Source organism: Callorhinchus milii, unplaced genomic scaffold (genome assembly GCF_018977255.1).
Source record: "Callorhinchus milii isolate IMCB2004 unplaced genomic scaffold, IMCB_Cmil_1.0 Scaffold4, whole genome shotgun sequence".
NCBI lineage: Eukaryota > Metazoa > Chordata > Chondrichthyes > Chimaeriformes > Callorhinchidae > Callorhinchus > Callorhinchus milii.
Window position 1 is genome coordinate 47,594,128 of NW_024704745.1, and position 18,449 is coordinate 47,612,576.

General features: G+C 38.9%; 1 protein-coding gene across 1 annotated transcript in view; it reads right to left on the reverse strand.

The window, feature by feature from the left end:
* Positions 1 to 18,449, reverse strand: part of pcca (propionyl-CoA carboxylase subunit alpha) — a 227,683-nt gene that overhangs the window by 145,222 nt on the left and 64,012 nt on the right. The window contains exons 6-9 of the mRNA XM_042334257.1: positions 17,674 to 17,710; positions 15,975 to 16,053; positions 5,028 to 5,130; positions 3,824 to 3,918 (exon numbers count right to left, since the gene is read on the reverse strand). Of these exons, the coding sequence (XP_042190191.1) occupies positions 3,824 to 3,918; positions 5,028 to 5,130; positions 15,975 to 16,053; positions 17,674 to 17,710 (314 nt within the window). The remainder of the gene's footprint in view (positions 1 to 3,823; positions 3,919 to 5,027; positions 5,131 to 15,974; positions 16,054 to 17,673; positions 17,711 to 18,449) is intronic.

The window sequence follows — 18,449 nt, forward strand, 5'->3', positions numbered from 1 at the left end:
AGGGAGACCAAAGGCATGGTCGAAAAGAAGGGTCTTGAGACCGGCCTTGAAGGAGGCAAGGGAGGAAATGAGGCAAAGAGACTGTAGTATGGAGTTCCAGAGTGTGGGGGCAGAGAGGCTGAAAGCCCGGCCACCGATGGTAGGGCGGGTCAGGTGGGAGACATGGAGCAGGCCAGAGCCCGCTGAACGGAGGGAGTGGGCAGGTTGGTAGGGAGACAGCAGGTCAGAGAGGTAGGAGGAGGCAAGGCCATGGATGGCCTTAAAGGTAAGGACGATAAGAACATAAATGAGAGGTTGAGAAGGAAAAAGATTGATTAGAAAGGCTGAGCCGAAGTTTGAAAACAAAACTGGCTATCAATATAAAGAATAAAAGCAATGACTTTTACAAGTATGTTGAGAATAGCCCAAAGGACAACCTCACGGTTGAGAATGAAAGAATGTAGGGGTATCAAGGGAGACTGGAAAAAAAANTATCTTCTGGAGCTAAAATTGAATAAGAAACAGTAAAACAAAGCTCAATGGAACTTAAAATAGAAGTCAGGGGAGACTGGAAAAAAATGCCAGAATAATTTGCATCCTAAAACACTGAAGGATGTCAAGAAGCAGATAGCAGATGCAATGACTTTAATCATTCAACATTTTTGAATCAGAATGTGCTAAAGGCCTGGAGAGTGGTAAATGTTACACCCCATGTTAAAAAAGTGAAAGGGGTTAAGCCAGAAAATCATGAGTAATATATTTTTCTCTTGTCTCAAACAAAAAGAGAAATATCTGCCTTGTCTATGCTAGAAAGCCACATTACAAGGTGTTGGGAGGGGTCGCAGATTCTTCCACCGATTGGTGAAAATTTAACACTGCAAGCCAATTTTGCAGAGAAGTAGGCCAAAAGAGGGCAACCAAAACCTAAAGTATCCACTAGCTCACTCACTCATGTCCAACCTCCAAAAATTATCTTTGTACATGGCACCTAATTATACACTGTACATGTAGCCCACTTTGAAAATATAACAATGTAATAATGCAGCATCGTACTCGAAATTTTTTTAAACTATTCAAATGGTATGTTTTTTTCATTGATTTGTGTGAGAATGCTTGTTCAGCACAATATAAAGCGAGGTGTTGCTAGAAAAAAATTCCAAAGTTGTTATCTTTTAAAAGACAAAACATTCTATGATTATTTTAAAATATTAGGCAGCATTAATAAATGTTATTTTGCCTTGGGATTTGAGACAGTATATAGAAATAAATCCAGTTGTAAACGTTGCTGTAATTTCACATCAGGTGCAGTAAATTCTCAGCTTTGATGGTATACTTGCATGACATATTGACAAAATTGCTGAATCATCTCTCTCACAGGTTGGTGTGAAACTCGCCTCGCAAGCGAGAGACCTGGGTTCAATTCCCGGCAGGGCGAAAGGTTGAGCAAGTTTCCTTACTCCACACGTCTCTGCTTATCCAGCAGTAAGTGTCGATTGGTGGATAATAATAATAATCCTTGCATCTGATATAGCGCTTTTCACATCTTTTAGACGTCTCAAAGCACTTCACAGAATATGCTGTAAAGTGAATTGACCGTATATTTGTGGGCGAAACGTGGCAGCCAATTGCGCACAGCAGTGTCCCACAAACAGTCGTGGATTGAAAATGACCAATTTATTATTCTGTTTTTTTGGAGGGATTATTATTAGGCGTGTGGAGTAAGGAAACTTGCCCAAGGTTTCGCTCTGCCTGGAATTGAATCCAGGTGTCTCGCTTGCAAGGCGAGTGCTCTAACCACTGAGCTACAGGACTCCACTTTTCCAGGGGTAATAATCCCTCCAAAAAAATCTATAAATAACTAATAATAATTTGGTCACTCAATCCACAACTGTTTGTGGCACACTACTGTGTGCAATTGGCTGCCACGTTTCACCCACAAAATATAGTCAATTCACTTTACAGTATATTCTTTGAAGCACTTTGAGACGTCTCAAAGACGTGATAAGGGCCTATATCAAATGCAAGGATTATTATTATTGTTAAATATCTATATTGGAATTGCCTTATCAACCTTCCATGTGTGACTGGTCATTAATGAGGAAGAAGTGCATTATTCAATAGGTAAACAGATTCATAACTTTTGGAAACATTCAGTCCACAAAGGATGACTGGTGAAGCAGTCAGTCGCATCTCCCATTAGATTCCCTACTTTGACCCATCGAAAGCATATTCTCTTTCAACATCAATTTAGCCTATGTTAAGGCCTGTATTTAAAACTTTTTTTTTGCTGCCAACATCAGCTAACCTATATTAAACTCTTATCCTACAAACAGAAGCTGTCCAATATATTTTGAATTGTTTTAAGATTTTGTGTTAGCTGCACTAGGTGACGATTAATTCCATAACTACCAATGAACAAGATTTTTATTCCAGCAATTTAATTTTTAAGCAATATCTGAATCCCCAAAGTTTAGATTATTTCCAAATAATTTATTTGGTTTTACTGTAACTGTTCCTTTGATTTAAACATCTGATTCTTAAATTCTTTTAGGTCTTTATTTTGCTAAAAAGTATACCCTTCTTTACAAAAAAGCACACATATGTAAAGCTCATAATCCTCTCCAAACATAAAACAGTATGGTATCTCTTTAAGTACATTTACTCTGTCTTAAAAGCATGATCTAACACAAGAAACATCTTTCTTTTTCTCCTCTATACCCTTTTTGTTGAAACAATATTTCTTCGATGATATGCTTACCAAACTAAATGTAATATTTTTACTTTGAGTTCACCAACATATAACAGAGTTAATACCATAATCCTTAGAACGGATATTTTGGCTTACAATTAGAAATATTTTGTCCCGTTAAAAAAAAATTAAGCACAGTGAAAGTATTCTGAACAAAATAGGATTAAGGCCAACCGGTCCCCGTTGAGATCAGGTAACACAAATATTCATCAGGGATTGAACCTGGGCCTTCTTGGTCCGAATGTCCCAGCCTCTCACTAAAACAACTCCCTGAGCTATTGGAGCTTATGTACTCCTCTTTTTACATCATCAAGCCAGTTTTCTGCCATTTTATTGTGCCTTCCCTAATTAAATAAACCCTCTATTTCATTACCAATGCCTTGAAGGATACTGCATTTAATGTTTTTGAAAACTATTGTATCTGCTGAATTGCTCCATGTACAGTTGGGCAATCCTCCAAAAAAGTCAATTTAGAGTCATTTGGTATAAACCCATGCTGAGTTTCCTCATTTATTTTTGATGATGATGATTATAATGTTAAAATGTGTCTTTTATAATACTTTCAAGCACTTTTACTACTACCAATATCACGCTCACAAGCCTTCAATTCTTTAGTTATCCTACCAATTCTTAAATCATTAAGCTTGCCACCTTCTGCTCCACTGGTATACTCACTCATCAACAAGCTACTGAGTACTTTTGTCAGAGGTCTTCCATTTCCTCCTTCCTTTCCTTAAACAGGGAACATTTTGTGCTGAAAGTACATCTTCAACTGCATTAGAAAACAACATAATTATTCTATGCTTATTACCACTGGTAAGAATCTGAAATATGAAGTATCAGAGAGGTTCACAAATTTCCTCTTCATCCAAGCTGTTTCAACAATATCACTGATGGGGAGGAATTATATGTCCTGCTGAAAGATGGCACCAATCATAGCAGGTCTCACACCACCCTACTCGAGATTGGTTAACCTGACACAAAATGAGAATTTTGGGGGGATATTTCCACTCTGAATGGCTAAGAAGCTCTTGAATATACTTGCTAAACCATTGGAGGAGCTAAAAGTTAAACGTTCAGTCAGAAGTGCCTCACCTTGGTGCCTCTTCAACCACCTTCTGGTTTCTTCTTTGAATGGAGCATTCCCTCTCATTAAGCCAGAGAGCATTACCGTGCTTGTCTGCTAGGACCTACAAAAGAAGTTGCTATTGAAACACAATATGTTATTCTAGTGAATGATCCCAGATGCAATCCTGATGTATAGCATTTTATCTCCAAAGTACGGTCGGTTCATGTTTTTTTTAATTGTATAATCTGTACTCCTTTTACTGAGCCTTCACAAATTTTGATTTCAAAATATTTTCATAAATTCATGACTCAGCTATAATTTTATACTTTTCTTCAATCTTTCTTGTAAGTATTTCATTCTATTCCGCACTATCCTTGTGGAGTCCTGTAGCTCAGTGGTTAGAGCACTCGCTTTGCAAGTGAGAGAGACCTGAGTTCAATTCCAGGCAGAGGGCGAAACCTTGGGCAAGTTTCCTTACTCCACACGCCTAATAATAATCCCTCCAAAACCAAAAACAATAATAAATTGGTAATTTTCAATCTACGACTGTTTGTGGGACATTGCTGTGCGCATTTGGCTGCCGCGTTCGCCCACAAATATACAGTCAATTCACTTTACAGTGTGTTCTGTGAAGCGCTTTGGGACGTCCTCCCGACGTGAAAAGCGCTTTATCAAATGCAAGGATTATTATTATTATTATTATTATTATTCCTTTTCTTGCAATCCGTTATTTCTTACTCCTTTCTTAACCTCATCTCTCTTGATGCCCTAACCCAGCTCTTCAGAATTCTGAGTTGTAACATGGTTTTGGAAGCAGAATGGGCTGCTGGCACTCATTGTCCAAGCTCCATTGCTACTTGGGTGATGTATCCACCCAAGCATTTTGTCCAACTAGCACAAAATAAATGCTGCCTTCAGAAGAGGGGAGGCAAAGTGAAAAATGAAAACAGGGCAGGGAAAGCATTAACAAGTTGCTTTATATATATCTGACTGTCATTTTTCAAAATTTTAAGTCATGTCCCTTGATAAAATGCAAATATACTAAAACCCCGGCATACTGGACTCTGGGTATCCAAAATTCAACCCCACCCCCCCACCATTACTACACCCAGTGGGGTTTTAGTGTATATGTTCTATCAAACTCGCTCTTCATCTCTTCCTTCTCTCAACCACCTTTCTTCAACCTCCAATTGTACAACTTTAAACTGAATTTCTCATCCTTCCTCAAACCTGTATTTCAATGTGCCGAGGATTGTCAATGAACTTCTCCACCAAGAGTCGATCATCACCAAAACTGGAAGCAGCTTCTTGCGATGAAAATCTAAAACCTTCCCTGCAGAATAGTAAAAGACAAACCATTAGAGTAGGTTTTATCTTTCACAAGAAAAACTTAATTATTCTAAAATTACTTCAGCCAAAAAACATAAGATAACATTTGTGATTACAGTCTTCTTATTATACTATCTAACAAATTGATACTGAACACTGGAATGTTCTTGCAGTAGTTATGTGTTAAATCTTGAAACATCTGAAGAAAAGGTTTCTGTGGATCAAATGCAAGATACAAATTAAGAAACGTTCAAAACCACACTTTGAATAAAGTGAAAATGTGCAGGACTTTAATCTGGCTCAAGTAGTCCCCAGAGAGTTAAAATGTTATGTTCCTGTCCTTTTCAAGGGAAAAAATATGACTTTTTGCAGTTAGCTATCTTTTAGATATTTTTTCAGCGCTAACTTTTTTAACGAAAAATACCACTACTAGCATTGTAATTGTTTGAATACCCATGGAATTTTAAAAACCTTTTCAGTTTGCATTCATTTCACCATAATTTCTCACTCATTAAAATAGTAAAAATAGCAAATAACCTAAAAGTGTTAAAAAATACATAAAATTAATGGGCCCGTTAGTCCTCGCATGTAGTGAATCCACAGACCAATTAAAAAAAATCACGTTTGGCAGGAATGTTTTTAACAACCAAGTTCTTTCATTTGCTAATCTATTTGTCAGTGTGCATAAATGATTCTGTTTTTATTCACTCGTTTGTTTCACCGGATAAATTAATTGCAGTATAAATTACACATCAAATATTGATACAATTAAGTAAGTTTCTAATATCACTTCATTTGTGTCAATTTGTTTGAACAATTATCTACTTCATTAAGTATCTTACAATAGTCCACTGAAGTTAAGGACTCTATTCTTCCATTGATCTGGACTGCGGTTCAAAGCTTGTTTTACTGCATATTAGAAGAGGCTCAGTTCCAGATACAAACAGTTCTCAGTTAACACAAAGATATTTGCTACAAGAGATCCAAAATACGGGAATTTGATGAACACTTTACTGGAGTGGAGGGTGTCCCACTCGTTCATGATTACAGATTTTTAGCTCGGTGGTATATGGTAATTAATTTACCAGATACTAATAGAAATTCATTTAAAAATCTTGTTAAAAGTTCAAACAACACATTCAATCTTATTGAAATGACACTACTAGGGATCCTGCATATTCAGATCACAAAATAATGTTTTACTTTGTTGTGCCATTATCCTTATGTTTGCAACTTTATGTACATAAACATACGTGGGAGACAGTTTCTTGCTCATCCACCATCAAAGGGAATCAGGAGCATAGCAAGATAAAATCCCATCAAATTTAATGAATGTCTTTGAGATGCAAAGTCAGTAATCAAGTATAGATAGATTAGACATATGGTTGAATACACAGTTATTTTCACATTTATTCTGAAGAAGATAGAATAAATGATAAAAACAACTTATGAAAATCCAAGATATTGTTTGAATTTACTGAGAAAACAAACCACTTCTTGAAGACATAAAATGGACTTACCCCCCCACCATGGCAGTTAGTCAAATACTCCCTGGTGTGTAATTCATTCACACAGATTTTAAACATCATGTCCCATGGTTGGTCTGTGTTCAGCTAGTCAAATTTACTCAGCTTACTCTAATGTGTAGTGACTGTGTATTTTGAGGGCGAACACAACAGCTACATTGCACACATTATTGTCCCACAAACTGCCATGAAGTGAATGATCAATTATATCTGGGGGATTTTGGCCAGAACACCAGAAGAAACTACTTTTTCTCTCTGAATAGTGCCAGGGGATCATAACGCCTATCTGAATTGGCAGGCGGAAATTCCGGCTCGCCAAACCGGAGCCCTCTCACCAGAACATCTCATCCAAAGGACGGTACCCCTAAAAATGCAGTGCACCTACAGCAGAGGTGACAGCTTGGAAAATGTAAGTTCAGAGTCCTAACGTTGGGCTTGAACCCACAACTTCCTAACTTAGAGGCAAGAGTTCTACCAACTGATCCAGGCAGACACCCAAGGATATAGATGGCTCTGAGACACTATTTAAATGCAAGTTGTTGTTGTTAAATATCTGAGGAATAAAGGAATTGCTTGATTTGGCTGAACTGCGGTGAAGCCCCATAAAGAAGTGGGATTCGATTATCTCACTGTGAACTGTCAGCATGACAACTCTAGAGATGAGAAAGGAGAATTCATCTCTCCATCATTATTTGATAGCTAAAGCAGCATGGCATACGAGTAAACAGATAGACATAAAACTCATCTATTTTGTGGTTCATAAAAGTTGGACAGACTTCGTCTTTCTGTTATCACAAAGCTTGCAATTACAAAAGTGAAGCCTACAGTGGTAAATAACGGACTGTTCCAGTCTCAGAAATGAACCAGCCTTTAACAGAACTAAGCCAAACCCGACTCCTTAAAGAGTGGAAAACAGCTAAAGAAAAATGATTTTTTAATTGCCAAAATTCAGCCAAAAAAGTGGGTACATCAAAGTTTTTTTAAAAAAAGGACTGTTTTCCATACATGATGAGCCAACCTTGTTACAAGTTATGTCCCATAAAACAATGCTTCAATTGTGAGGAGGCAATCATTTGTTTTGAGCTATTAGACAGTTTTTTCCCCTCCTGCTGGCAAAAACACTCCGTAAGAAAACAAGTTTGTTTCACAGCAATAGAAGAAATGTTTTATGAAATATTCCACTTCTATTCCAAATTCCATTGGCCACATCAATGGCACAGACAAAATGATAAAAAGATTAGAAACAACATTTGGAGAGGAAAGAGCAAAACAGTCAAGATGTCTCCAGGACCTTCCCAGTCAGGGGATTATTATGCCAAAGAACTTGGGTCATTTCAGCTCATTGTTGTCTGTTTTGACTGTTTTCTGCAAGGCATGGATATAAGACTGTCATCAGAGGATCCCGGAGTGAGCAAAAGGATAAAGGCATTAGGATCCAGGAAGAAATTATACAGATATTCAGACCAATCAGACAACTTTTTGTTCATAAACTATTTACTAGGCTGATCAGGGATACTAGACCAATCAAGGATATTCGCAGGTTGATTGATCAAGGTTATTCATGATAGTAAAAGATTTGGCGCTAGGGCTGTCAGGATCAGCAGGAGAGAAGATAACTCTGTTAATTTTTTCCAAGAAGGGAGTTGAGGCCAGAAAGCTGGATTTACAGGAAATTCCTCATATATCGTTACTCCAGGAGAAAGAGCTCAGTGACTCTTTACTGGTGTGACTGTGTAAGGCATGAGTTCTCCAGGGCCACTAGGGTGCCCTGTGGCTGGGAGGACCTTCACCAACACACATTGTACCTGTGCAGGGCATGCAGCTGTTAGTGTGATAGAGCGCCCCTGGCAACTTTCAGCTTATTTGCTAAAAACATGTTTAAGTTAAGTACAGTATAGGTTTATGTATAGGCATATGTGACCATAAAAAAACATTTTGTTAATTTTGCTCATTTTATTATTCTAACCATTCTATTGTTCTAACCATTCTAACAAACTATTCAACAGTTTTGTTCATAATTTCTCAACCTGAATCACTCAGATTTCAACAAAAAGGCAAAACCTCACGGAGGGCAAGGTCTAAAATTTCTACTCACAGGGATCTTGCCACAACAGTCAAGACAGCTACCTCGAGGCTGGCTGAGGGTAAGGGTAACCTTCTCCCACAGTTCCATCGCAAAAGTTCATCGAGTGACCCCAGCACGGGCACAGCAATGTAGGTCAGTTCATTACGATGATTATATCCAATAATTTATTTATCGGGATACATAGAATGTTATAAGTGATTGATGAATAAAGGGCGGGGGGGAGGGGTGTCCCTTATTCACACTTTGCATGGTAGCGGCCAGGATATTTACAGCATGATGATATAAGCCAGGGTTTTGTTTTCAGCAGTTCACTGTATTTAAAATACAAATAGAGAAATAGCTTACGTTATGAGAATAAAGAGAAGGCCAACAGCAGTTACACTGCAGCTGACTATTGCAAGATTTGGTCATAGAATTGGGGCAAAGTTTGCAGATGAGACTAAGATTATATTAATACTACGGAAATGGTTTGTGGAAGACAGTCGTGTGAAACTGTTTCTGAAATTGTAGAACATGGTACAAAATAAAGGAAGGAGTGAAAAATAAGAGGGGGAAGAGAAGAGAATTTTGAACAAAACTGCTGAATAGTTTGTTAGAATGGTTAGAACAATAGTTCTATTGTTTTATTAAAACAAGAGCCTGTTCCATGGCTACAGATTACAGAGTTTGCATCAGTTGTGTTTGCTTGTTTAAACAACACAGTTGCCATATTTCATTCTGTCACCATAGGGTCAAGGTTGGTGTCTGTGCTGAATTTAATATTAAATTAGACTTGGCTTTTGGAGCCTAGAAATCACAGCAGTTCTAGTTCTATTTGGTTGCACTATAAGCAGCACTTCAAGACACTTATACCAGCCAAGTTTAAAAAAGAAACATATTTAGAGCATCAAATAAAGGATCCCAAAAATGCATTAAACAGTACAATGAAGCTGTGCTATTACTATGTTTCCAGTCAAAATGGACCGAAAACAGAACAACACACCGGCTTTGTTTGATCTTGTGCTGGCCATTTCAGGAGTAAAACAAATCAAGGTTTGGTTTAATTCAAAGTCAATATGGTTCCAATAGCATAACATTCTTAGGGTACAATTGTGATTACTCCACTTTAGAATTCAAGTGCCCTGTAAGCATCTCGTCAATGCTATTGTCACTTCTTATAGGAGCTTTTCCACTGGTTCTTTGAGTATGTTCAGAACACCATGTTCACACAAATTACTTCTCAAAGCCTTGTCTTCTTTGTTGAGAGAAACTTTACAACTGGAATTAACAATTTTGTGATTCTTTTCGACCGGGCCTTTGGTCACCTTCCTCCCCCTCTCCTTGGCTCGGCGCCGCGATCCGTTACTGTAAAGCGCTCGGAGACGCTGTCCGGTGTGGAGGGTGCTATATAAATCCAAGTTGTTGTTGAATCATAACACCCCTCACCACCCCCAACAATACCTTATCTATAATTGTCAAATATTAACCTTTCGACAAAAATACATTATGTACACCTAAAGAACTTGTAAATAATAGATTTGTTTAACGAATGGGCAATTACCCTTATACCTATACTGTAACTATTTTGTCTCCATAATTATTCCTATACAGTGTTACTTTTTTAAAAAAAAGAAATTCTATCCTTAAAGTATTCTGGTATCATGTCCCACACGCCAGTCAAAAACAATGCTCAGGCAGGACTCCCAAACACCATTTAGTAGAAAAGGCGATTGCCTGTACTTCCAGGAATATTGTTTAGATTCCTGTTAGAGACAAACTGTCTCCAAAGGCACTTCTAAATAAGCATCAAAATCTTCACCAATATCACTCGTTTACTTTTTTTACATTCCCATCAAAACAAGGGCAGCCATTGACGGAAAACATTCAAGCACTATTTTTATTCCCTTCAACAATTTGCTTCCATTAAAGTGCCTCAGTTCCTTTTTCTTTCATGCTTGAAGTAGGCTCCAAGGCTGCCCTTCAATACCTTACTCTAGTGCTCATTATCAGGACCAATAGAAAATTGCAGAAATATTTACCAAAAATTGCAGGGCATTTGGCAAATTTTGCAGAAAATTGTGGGGGGGTTGATTGGTGCTATTGAGATACATTTTACAGCCAACTACATTTCCCGCTTGCGCTGCACCACCACTAGTCCGGCCCCGCCCACAGTTGCGTTGGATAAAGAGCACGAGAGGTCCAGGGCCAGAAATTTTGTTTTTAGTGGGTTTGTAGCAGATAATAATCCTTGCAATTGATATAGGCCTTATCACATCTTCGAGACGTCTCAAAGCTCTTGACAGAATATACTGTAAAGTGAATTGACTGAATATTTTGTGGGTGAAAGGCAGCAGCCAATTGCACACAGCAGTGTCCCACAAACAGTCGTGGATTGAAGTGATCAATTCATAATTGTTATTCTTTTTGAAGGAATTATTACCCCCGGAAAAGTGATTTACCAATCAACTAGTAACTGGGTTCCTACTTACTGCTAGGTAAACAGATTTGTGTGGAGCAAGGAATCTTGCCCAACATTTCACCCTGCAGGGAATCGAACCAAGGTCTCTCACTTGTGAGGCGAGCGCTCTAACCACTGAGCCACAGGACTCCACTTATAGCGGGTTCCGCTGAAAAATTGTGGCCACTTTTCTTTTGGCCCAGGTGATTATTCAGAGCTTTGATAGTGAGTTTGTCTGCTGATTATGTACCCATTTGCTGATCCTGTCCTATGCAACATCTACACCCACACACTTTACAGCTCTGAATAGTGTTCAAGAATGGGGGATGCTGGGCTGATTTTGTCACTTACCTGGTAATCAAAAACAAAGTTTCTGGCCCTGGACCTCTCACGCTCCTTACCCAACGCAACTGTGGGTGGGGGTGGCTCCGTACTAGAATGGTGGTGCAACGCAAGCCGAAAAATTGTTAGTTCCTGCTAAACCACCAATTGGAAGACTAAGTCAACTATAGAGTCCCCACAGTTACCCATTAATATGCTAACTCAGTATATAGGAAAGGAAGAAAATCGAATCTCATATTTTCCCAGTCCGTATGGTTCAGCTACACATTGAACAAATTCACTAGTCATGAGTCAAACTCAAACGATTTGTAATTTATTTTAAAATCCTCAATCTTACTTCATTCCAATAATATTACAAATTATAAAATGCTCTACAGTTCTCAACATGTATTTTACTTTTAATTTAGAGCATTAATCTTAAGTATATAAATGATTAAAATTGGTAGTCTTTCAATTGGTGGTCTAGCAGGAACTAATTCTCTGTAGAATCCAGAACTCTTAGAAGGTAATTTAAATATCAAAGCAATATCAAATGTTATCGTAAAGCAACCATTTTATGTCAATCTATTAATGATTATAGCATAGGTTCTGTTGGATAGAAGACAGAGCTTCACCACATGCTTAAATCAGTGCTGCCCCTCACCAACCATAAACCCACATGTTTTTACATACAAGATAATGAATACACTGGAGTGAATACACAGAGAATAATGGACACCCAAGAGTGTTTATAAGGCAGTAATCTCAAGCAATTCAAATAACATTAACCGTTAAACAAAGTTCAAGTTAATAGTCAAGTTAACTACAAAATGAACTACAAAATGAAATTACAGCCAAGATGGATGGGCAACACCTTATGGACTGATAGGATTTTGGACCGATGGGCAATACATCATTGTTTTTACTTAATTTTTGTCTCTAGTACTTCAGCATACTACACAGGAAGACAAATGATCATAGGAATGCCTTCACTATTAATCACTGGAACTGTATTTAGTGATATTCCATACTGCTGGAATAATACATATAATTTATAAAATAATCTAATTCAGTTGCTTAAAGAATATCTTAATGCACAAGTATGTTCAAAACATAATCTAGAAAGGTTTTGAATATTTGCTCTGTTCCCACAATTCTTGCTCAAAAGCAGCCCTTGATGGATGGAAAGATCTTGTGAAATCAAGAACAATTTGCATACAGCTGAAATACCACAGTGCCAATTAATCTGGTTATTAAAGAAAAGGTACCAAGATGTATCCTCAAGATCCAGACATTGGTTCCATCTTAGCTTTTAATTACCTACTAAGATGAAAGCCAACATTTTGACTCGCACAAGAAGTTTGACTACTTTAGGTGGAAGTACCAGAAAACTTATAGGACTATAAGCAAAGAGATAAAAGAGATGCACTACAAGGCAAGAACTGATCAGAGGGTTCGTGATCTACAAATAGCATAAGTTCCACATTCAACTCATCAACAAATTGTGATGACTTATGATCCAATTACAACTCTCAAAATGCCCACTCCTTCCAAATAGCTCATGAAACAAGCAGGTGTTACCTCTTACAGTTAAGTTCTGAGTTTACCTTCTCTGTCTCATTCAACAATTTGTATACCTTGGGTGTTTTGTTGTTTCAGCCTGGCTCATGTGTTGCAAGGTTGTGGGTTCAAGCCCCATGTTGGGACTTTGAGTTCTGTACTAGAGGTTCGCTGTGCAATCACAGGTGCCAATCTTTGAATGAAAAGGTCAACCGTTTTGTCTCCCTATTCAGGTGGACAACAAAAGATCCCTTGACACAACTCGAAAATAGAAATGAATTTCTTCCAGTGTCCTAGCTAACAGTCTCCCAAATAAATTGGTGTAATTCATTTCATTGCTATTTTGTGCATAAATTGGTTATCGTGTTAACCAACAAATAAAGAGGAAACAAGACAGAGAGTTCCAGAAGTTAGGGGTGTAGTGATTGAAGGTTTGGCTATCGATGGCAGCGTGGGAGAAGTTGGGCGAACTTGCTGTAGGCCTGTGTTAGCTTAGCATCAGGGCAGGCAGACAAGTAGAATATGAGCAGATCAGAAAGGTAGGGATATGCTATGGCATGAAGCGATTTGAATTGAGGGTGAGGATCCTGAACTTGGTCTGTTAGAATAAAAAGGATCTGTTTCAGATATGTTTAAACATATGTTTCCCCTACAAAGCCCTCCATGGCCTTGCCCCACCCTACCTCTGCGACCTCCTAACCCCCTACCAACCCGCCCGCTCCCTCTGCTCAGCTGGCTCTGACCTGCTTCATGTCCCCCGACCCACCCGCCCCATCAATTGGCGGGAGAGCCTTCAGCCACTCTGCCCCCAACCTCTGGAATTCCATTCCCCAATCACTCCGCCTCACTCCCTCCTTAGCCTCCTTCAAGTCCACCTTAAGACCCTCCTCTACGACCCTGTCATTGGCCACCCACCTTCCCCTCCCCTCCCTTCCCCCCCCCCACCCCCCGACCCCAGCTCGGGTATGAAATGCTGTACACTGTCCAGCGCCTTGGGTCATTGTTGTTGTTAAACGTTTTAACGTAAAACTGTGAGGTGACACGGTTCAAGGTATGCTCTTAAATCCATGGCTGAAGCCCCATGACCCCATGCCCCAAATTAGATCATTACTTTTAGATGAGAAAGGAAGAAATTGAGACCTGCCATCTTGGAGCAGGAGATAAAATTCAAAAGGAAATGTGTCTTAATGAGAAAGTATGAAGATGTCTGATTACAGTTGTACTACAATTATTACTTTTGCTGTGAGACTAACTCCTTGAGGTGATTTCCTTTAGAAACTATTCAAAATGCTTTCACATATCTACTGTTTCAGAAAAATTGTGACAGGAAACCATTCTCAAAAGCAATACACGTTTGCTAGAGCTTTCAGTATGAATTCACTAAATATAATATGTATGGCACTTGGAAAAGATAAATTCACTCAATTCACATATCAACACAATCCTTCCTCATTTTGGCTTCAGTTTATAGCACATTTATGCTGCTGGTTTGCCAGCAACACCAACTTTAAGTCAGGACAAAACCAGCAATGTAAGCGAGGTGCCACTTGTGCCTTGCTGTTGGAGGCAGAGGCTGCCATGAGTTTGTAGCTATCGGCAAGGTGAATAGCTGAACCATTCACGCTTGTCCATACTGGGCAGCAAAGTGATTTGCCAGCACTGACTTGAACAGAGCCTCCCCAGCCATTAAGGAAGATAACAGCCCTGGGAAACAGTTAATGTTTAGGGTATTCAAATTGCATACGTGCAGTTGTTTTGAAGTGGATCTGGTTGTCGCAGACACAGATTCAATATAAACAGAGCCATTTCTACAGCAAATGGTGCAGTGACTGCTCCTGCAACCAAATGCAACATCAGTTTGGCAAAGAAGTTGCTACACATTTCTGCTGTGTAAAGTTCCCAGCAGCCTGCCAAAGCAAACAAGGTGCCGTACCTGCTGTCAGAGGTCTTTAGCACGGTGCTCTGTGGAGGAATCAAAATTTGACTCTGGCAGCAGCACCTATGCTTGCCTCCTCCTTTCTCTCGGCCAATAGTCACGATGTATGAAATTATGTGTGATGATGATGTAACTTAACATATTACTTTGTTAAGTAATATGTACAGAGTCAAAAAAACACTGATTGTCCAGCACCTTGGGATATCCTCCCGATGTGAAAGGCACTATACAAATGTAATTTTGTTGTTGTTGTCAACATTTTCGAGCACGTGCAGGATCCACCCAAAAGCAATCCTGTGCTGAACTTGCCACGGCTAAAACCTAAAAGGAGCAGGCAGCGAGGAGAATGGTGTCCAATTGACACCTTCACTTTTGTGCCATTATCCAAGAACCCGAGGCAAATTAGAAACATCCCATGTTTTTCATTTTGAAAGCTCAAGCATTCTTCAAAACCTTTAAAACCACTTTACAATTCAGTTAACCTAATTAAGTCTAGCCTCTATTAGTTTGTCACAAACATTAAATAATGGATGCAATGAACCCCACCTGTTGCCTCCTCCTACTTTTCACACTGGTTACTGAAAAGAGATCTGAGAGGCAGTGACAATGCAGGTATGGCAAATGGAGCATCTGGCTCGAGGCAGCTCTCGGTAAACAGTGACAGGGAGGAGTAAATGGCATTCCAGTGAGTTTCACAAACGCATGAAGCATCACTAGCTGCTTGCTTTCACAACACTGTGTTAAAGTAAACAAAAACAATGTGCCTGCAGTGCTCCGTTTACACCAGTCGTCTGGCTCCGTCGATCACCTCAGCATCTCTCCTCACTCCAAGAAAATCTCAACGGCAGTGTGAAAAGGTGAAAAATATCTGATTTCAAATAGTTTCATTTTTAATACTTCTCCAATGTCAAAGTATGGTAGCGTAATGGGACTTTTGTAATTGTACTGATTTTGCAAGGTTAGTTTCTGGGCAGGGCCTCACCTGGTCTCTTCATCATTCCAGGCTATTCTCATGCCTTTCCCACCACCACCTGCTGAGGCCTTGATCATGACGGGGTAGCCTAGCAGCAGGGGACAATTAGACAGAAGTTCTGACTTTGATCATTTGGTCATGTGAACACGACAGCTGACCATATGTCCAATAACACTGTAGACAACAACTGGCATACTGAAATCCACTTTAAAGTTAAATTTGAATTGGTATTCTTTGTATCAGATATACCATGAGTGCGTTTATCTAATATATCCTGTTAGTTTCCATGAGGACCTTCTGAATTTTATTGCAGACTGGGGACCATGAATATGTTCCAAAATTTGATTCCCACTTTTAAAAGTAGATCTCTTCACACTTAAGGCATATACAAATACATTCAGTCTACTGTAGTCCTGTTTGCAGATCACTTACTTCCCCCTCAACCCAGCTTCTTAAACATAGCTTTCATTTAAAATTACACATATCATTTAGTTTATTTTTTAAACTGCTATGACATTTTCTGTCCAAAATAATTACCCATAAAAAGGATACATAGCCAAGTCTCCAGACAGAAAAGTTCAAATATTAGATTCTTTTTTATGGGTTTATAATCAATTTTTAAAATTCCCTGTGCATTGTAATGAACTTCAGATCCAATTTCTAATACTTATGTTATTAGGCCTATCCCAGCTGAGAACATTCAATTTGGCATGAACTTGAATTAGCAAGCAAAACTTAAGAAGCAAAACTACATATTACTCAGTGCATGCATGTACTAAAACACTGAACTAGAGACTGCTCAATTTTTTCCACATGGCATCCTAAGGATTATCTAGGCAGGCAACAAGCAGCGGCTGGACAATTTCACTGGCCAGCTCTTGCACATTTTTTTTGATGTGTCAGACACCAGGATGACCCCCAAAAAATATTTACAAAATAGTATTGAATTATTTCTCCCAATGAACTACTGGGTAAAGCAAGCCACAGGAAGTCCGTTTCAATTCCTGGTCTGTGTTGAGTTAGCTCAGCTTAGTTGGGCAGCAGTTGGGGTGCTACAATTGGTGCCCTTGGGCGTGGAAGGAGGGAGTAAAAAAGGGAAAATCAGCCCAGCTTCCCGCTCCTGACTGTTATCCAGTTACTCCCTGCTGGAAAATGGATGCATGGACATTGAGTGAAAACAGGATCAGACTAAGTTGGGATAATACCTCAATGGTCTAATAGCCTGCCTCACTCTTGAGGCTCACACATAAAGAACAGCTATTTGGGTAGAATACTGGAGGGGAGCCAGCATCCAAAGAACCATGCCGGTACGAATCAGAATCTTTAGGGGGAGGTCGGGAGGGGAAAGAAAAGTAGGCAGATAAAAGCAGAACTAGTGGAACTACCAGGAAGCAGTCTGCCCTCCCTGTCAGCACAGGAAATTATGTATAATGGGGAACTGGAGAAGAGCAGGAACATAAGAGGAAAAATAAAAATGTGCAGGGAACATAAAATAATGCAATTAAATAATATCTTTATATGAAGCAATTACGGAACTTATGTTGCAAATAATGTATCTCTTAAATGAACAAAGATTTTACAAAACAAAATTTACATTTTATATTACTCCTCATTATCCATGACTAAAAAATGTAGATTGTAGACAGCAACACAATTTTACACATTTACATAAAGATACAGCAACACAATAGCTTAATTAAAGCCTTACCAATTTCCCTGGCAATTCTGACAGCTTCATGTGCATCCTGTAAAGACAGGAAATGAGACCAAACATTAATCCCATCAGCCACTGTTCTTGCTCCTCAGGGCAGCTGTATATTGCAATGCTGTCTCCTTGGATAGACCTTATGTTGAGTTTACAACCCACCTACTCCTTCTTATTCAGATTAACACAAAATTAATACCATAAGTGGACGAGTAAAAGTTTCCTGCAGGTCTGCCAAGTCTCAATCTTTTGGAGGGAACCTACTATTTTCATTGAAAGCATTTAACCTTGACTGTCCCCATTTTGATAGCACACTATTCCCATACATTTTAAAATTTCAATAGATTTTCTCCCATAAAATCTCTCCTGATAGTTTTCATGTTATTACTATTCCATACCCTTCAATGTTAGAAAGCATACAGGGGGAAGTAATCACTTGACAGAAACCTTTAGGAATGTTATCAAACACCTTCTGCAGCTGGAATAAAAAGACAAGTTTTAATGGTGTTCAGTCAGTTGTGAATTGTAAATCCGCCTTTGCAAAATTTCTGCCACCAGAATGTGTTTTTGCCATCTTCAACCATTCCATGTTATGTGCTGTTCCAATAATTGACAGTAGGGGGAGTGGACTGTCTACAGTTATAATTGCTTTGCATGTTTCCAGGGTTCCCAAGATCTCCATTGGTAGGACTAACAAATGCGAGAAAAGTTCTTTCGGAGTCGATAACAGTCAGCCTTCCAGCAAACATATTCAGCTTTCTGTCCTGTACAAAACCATT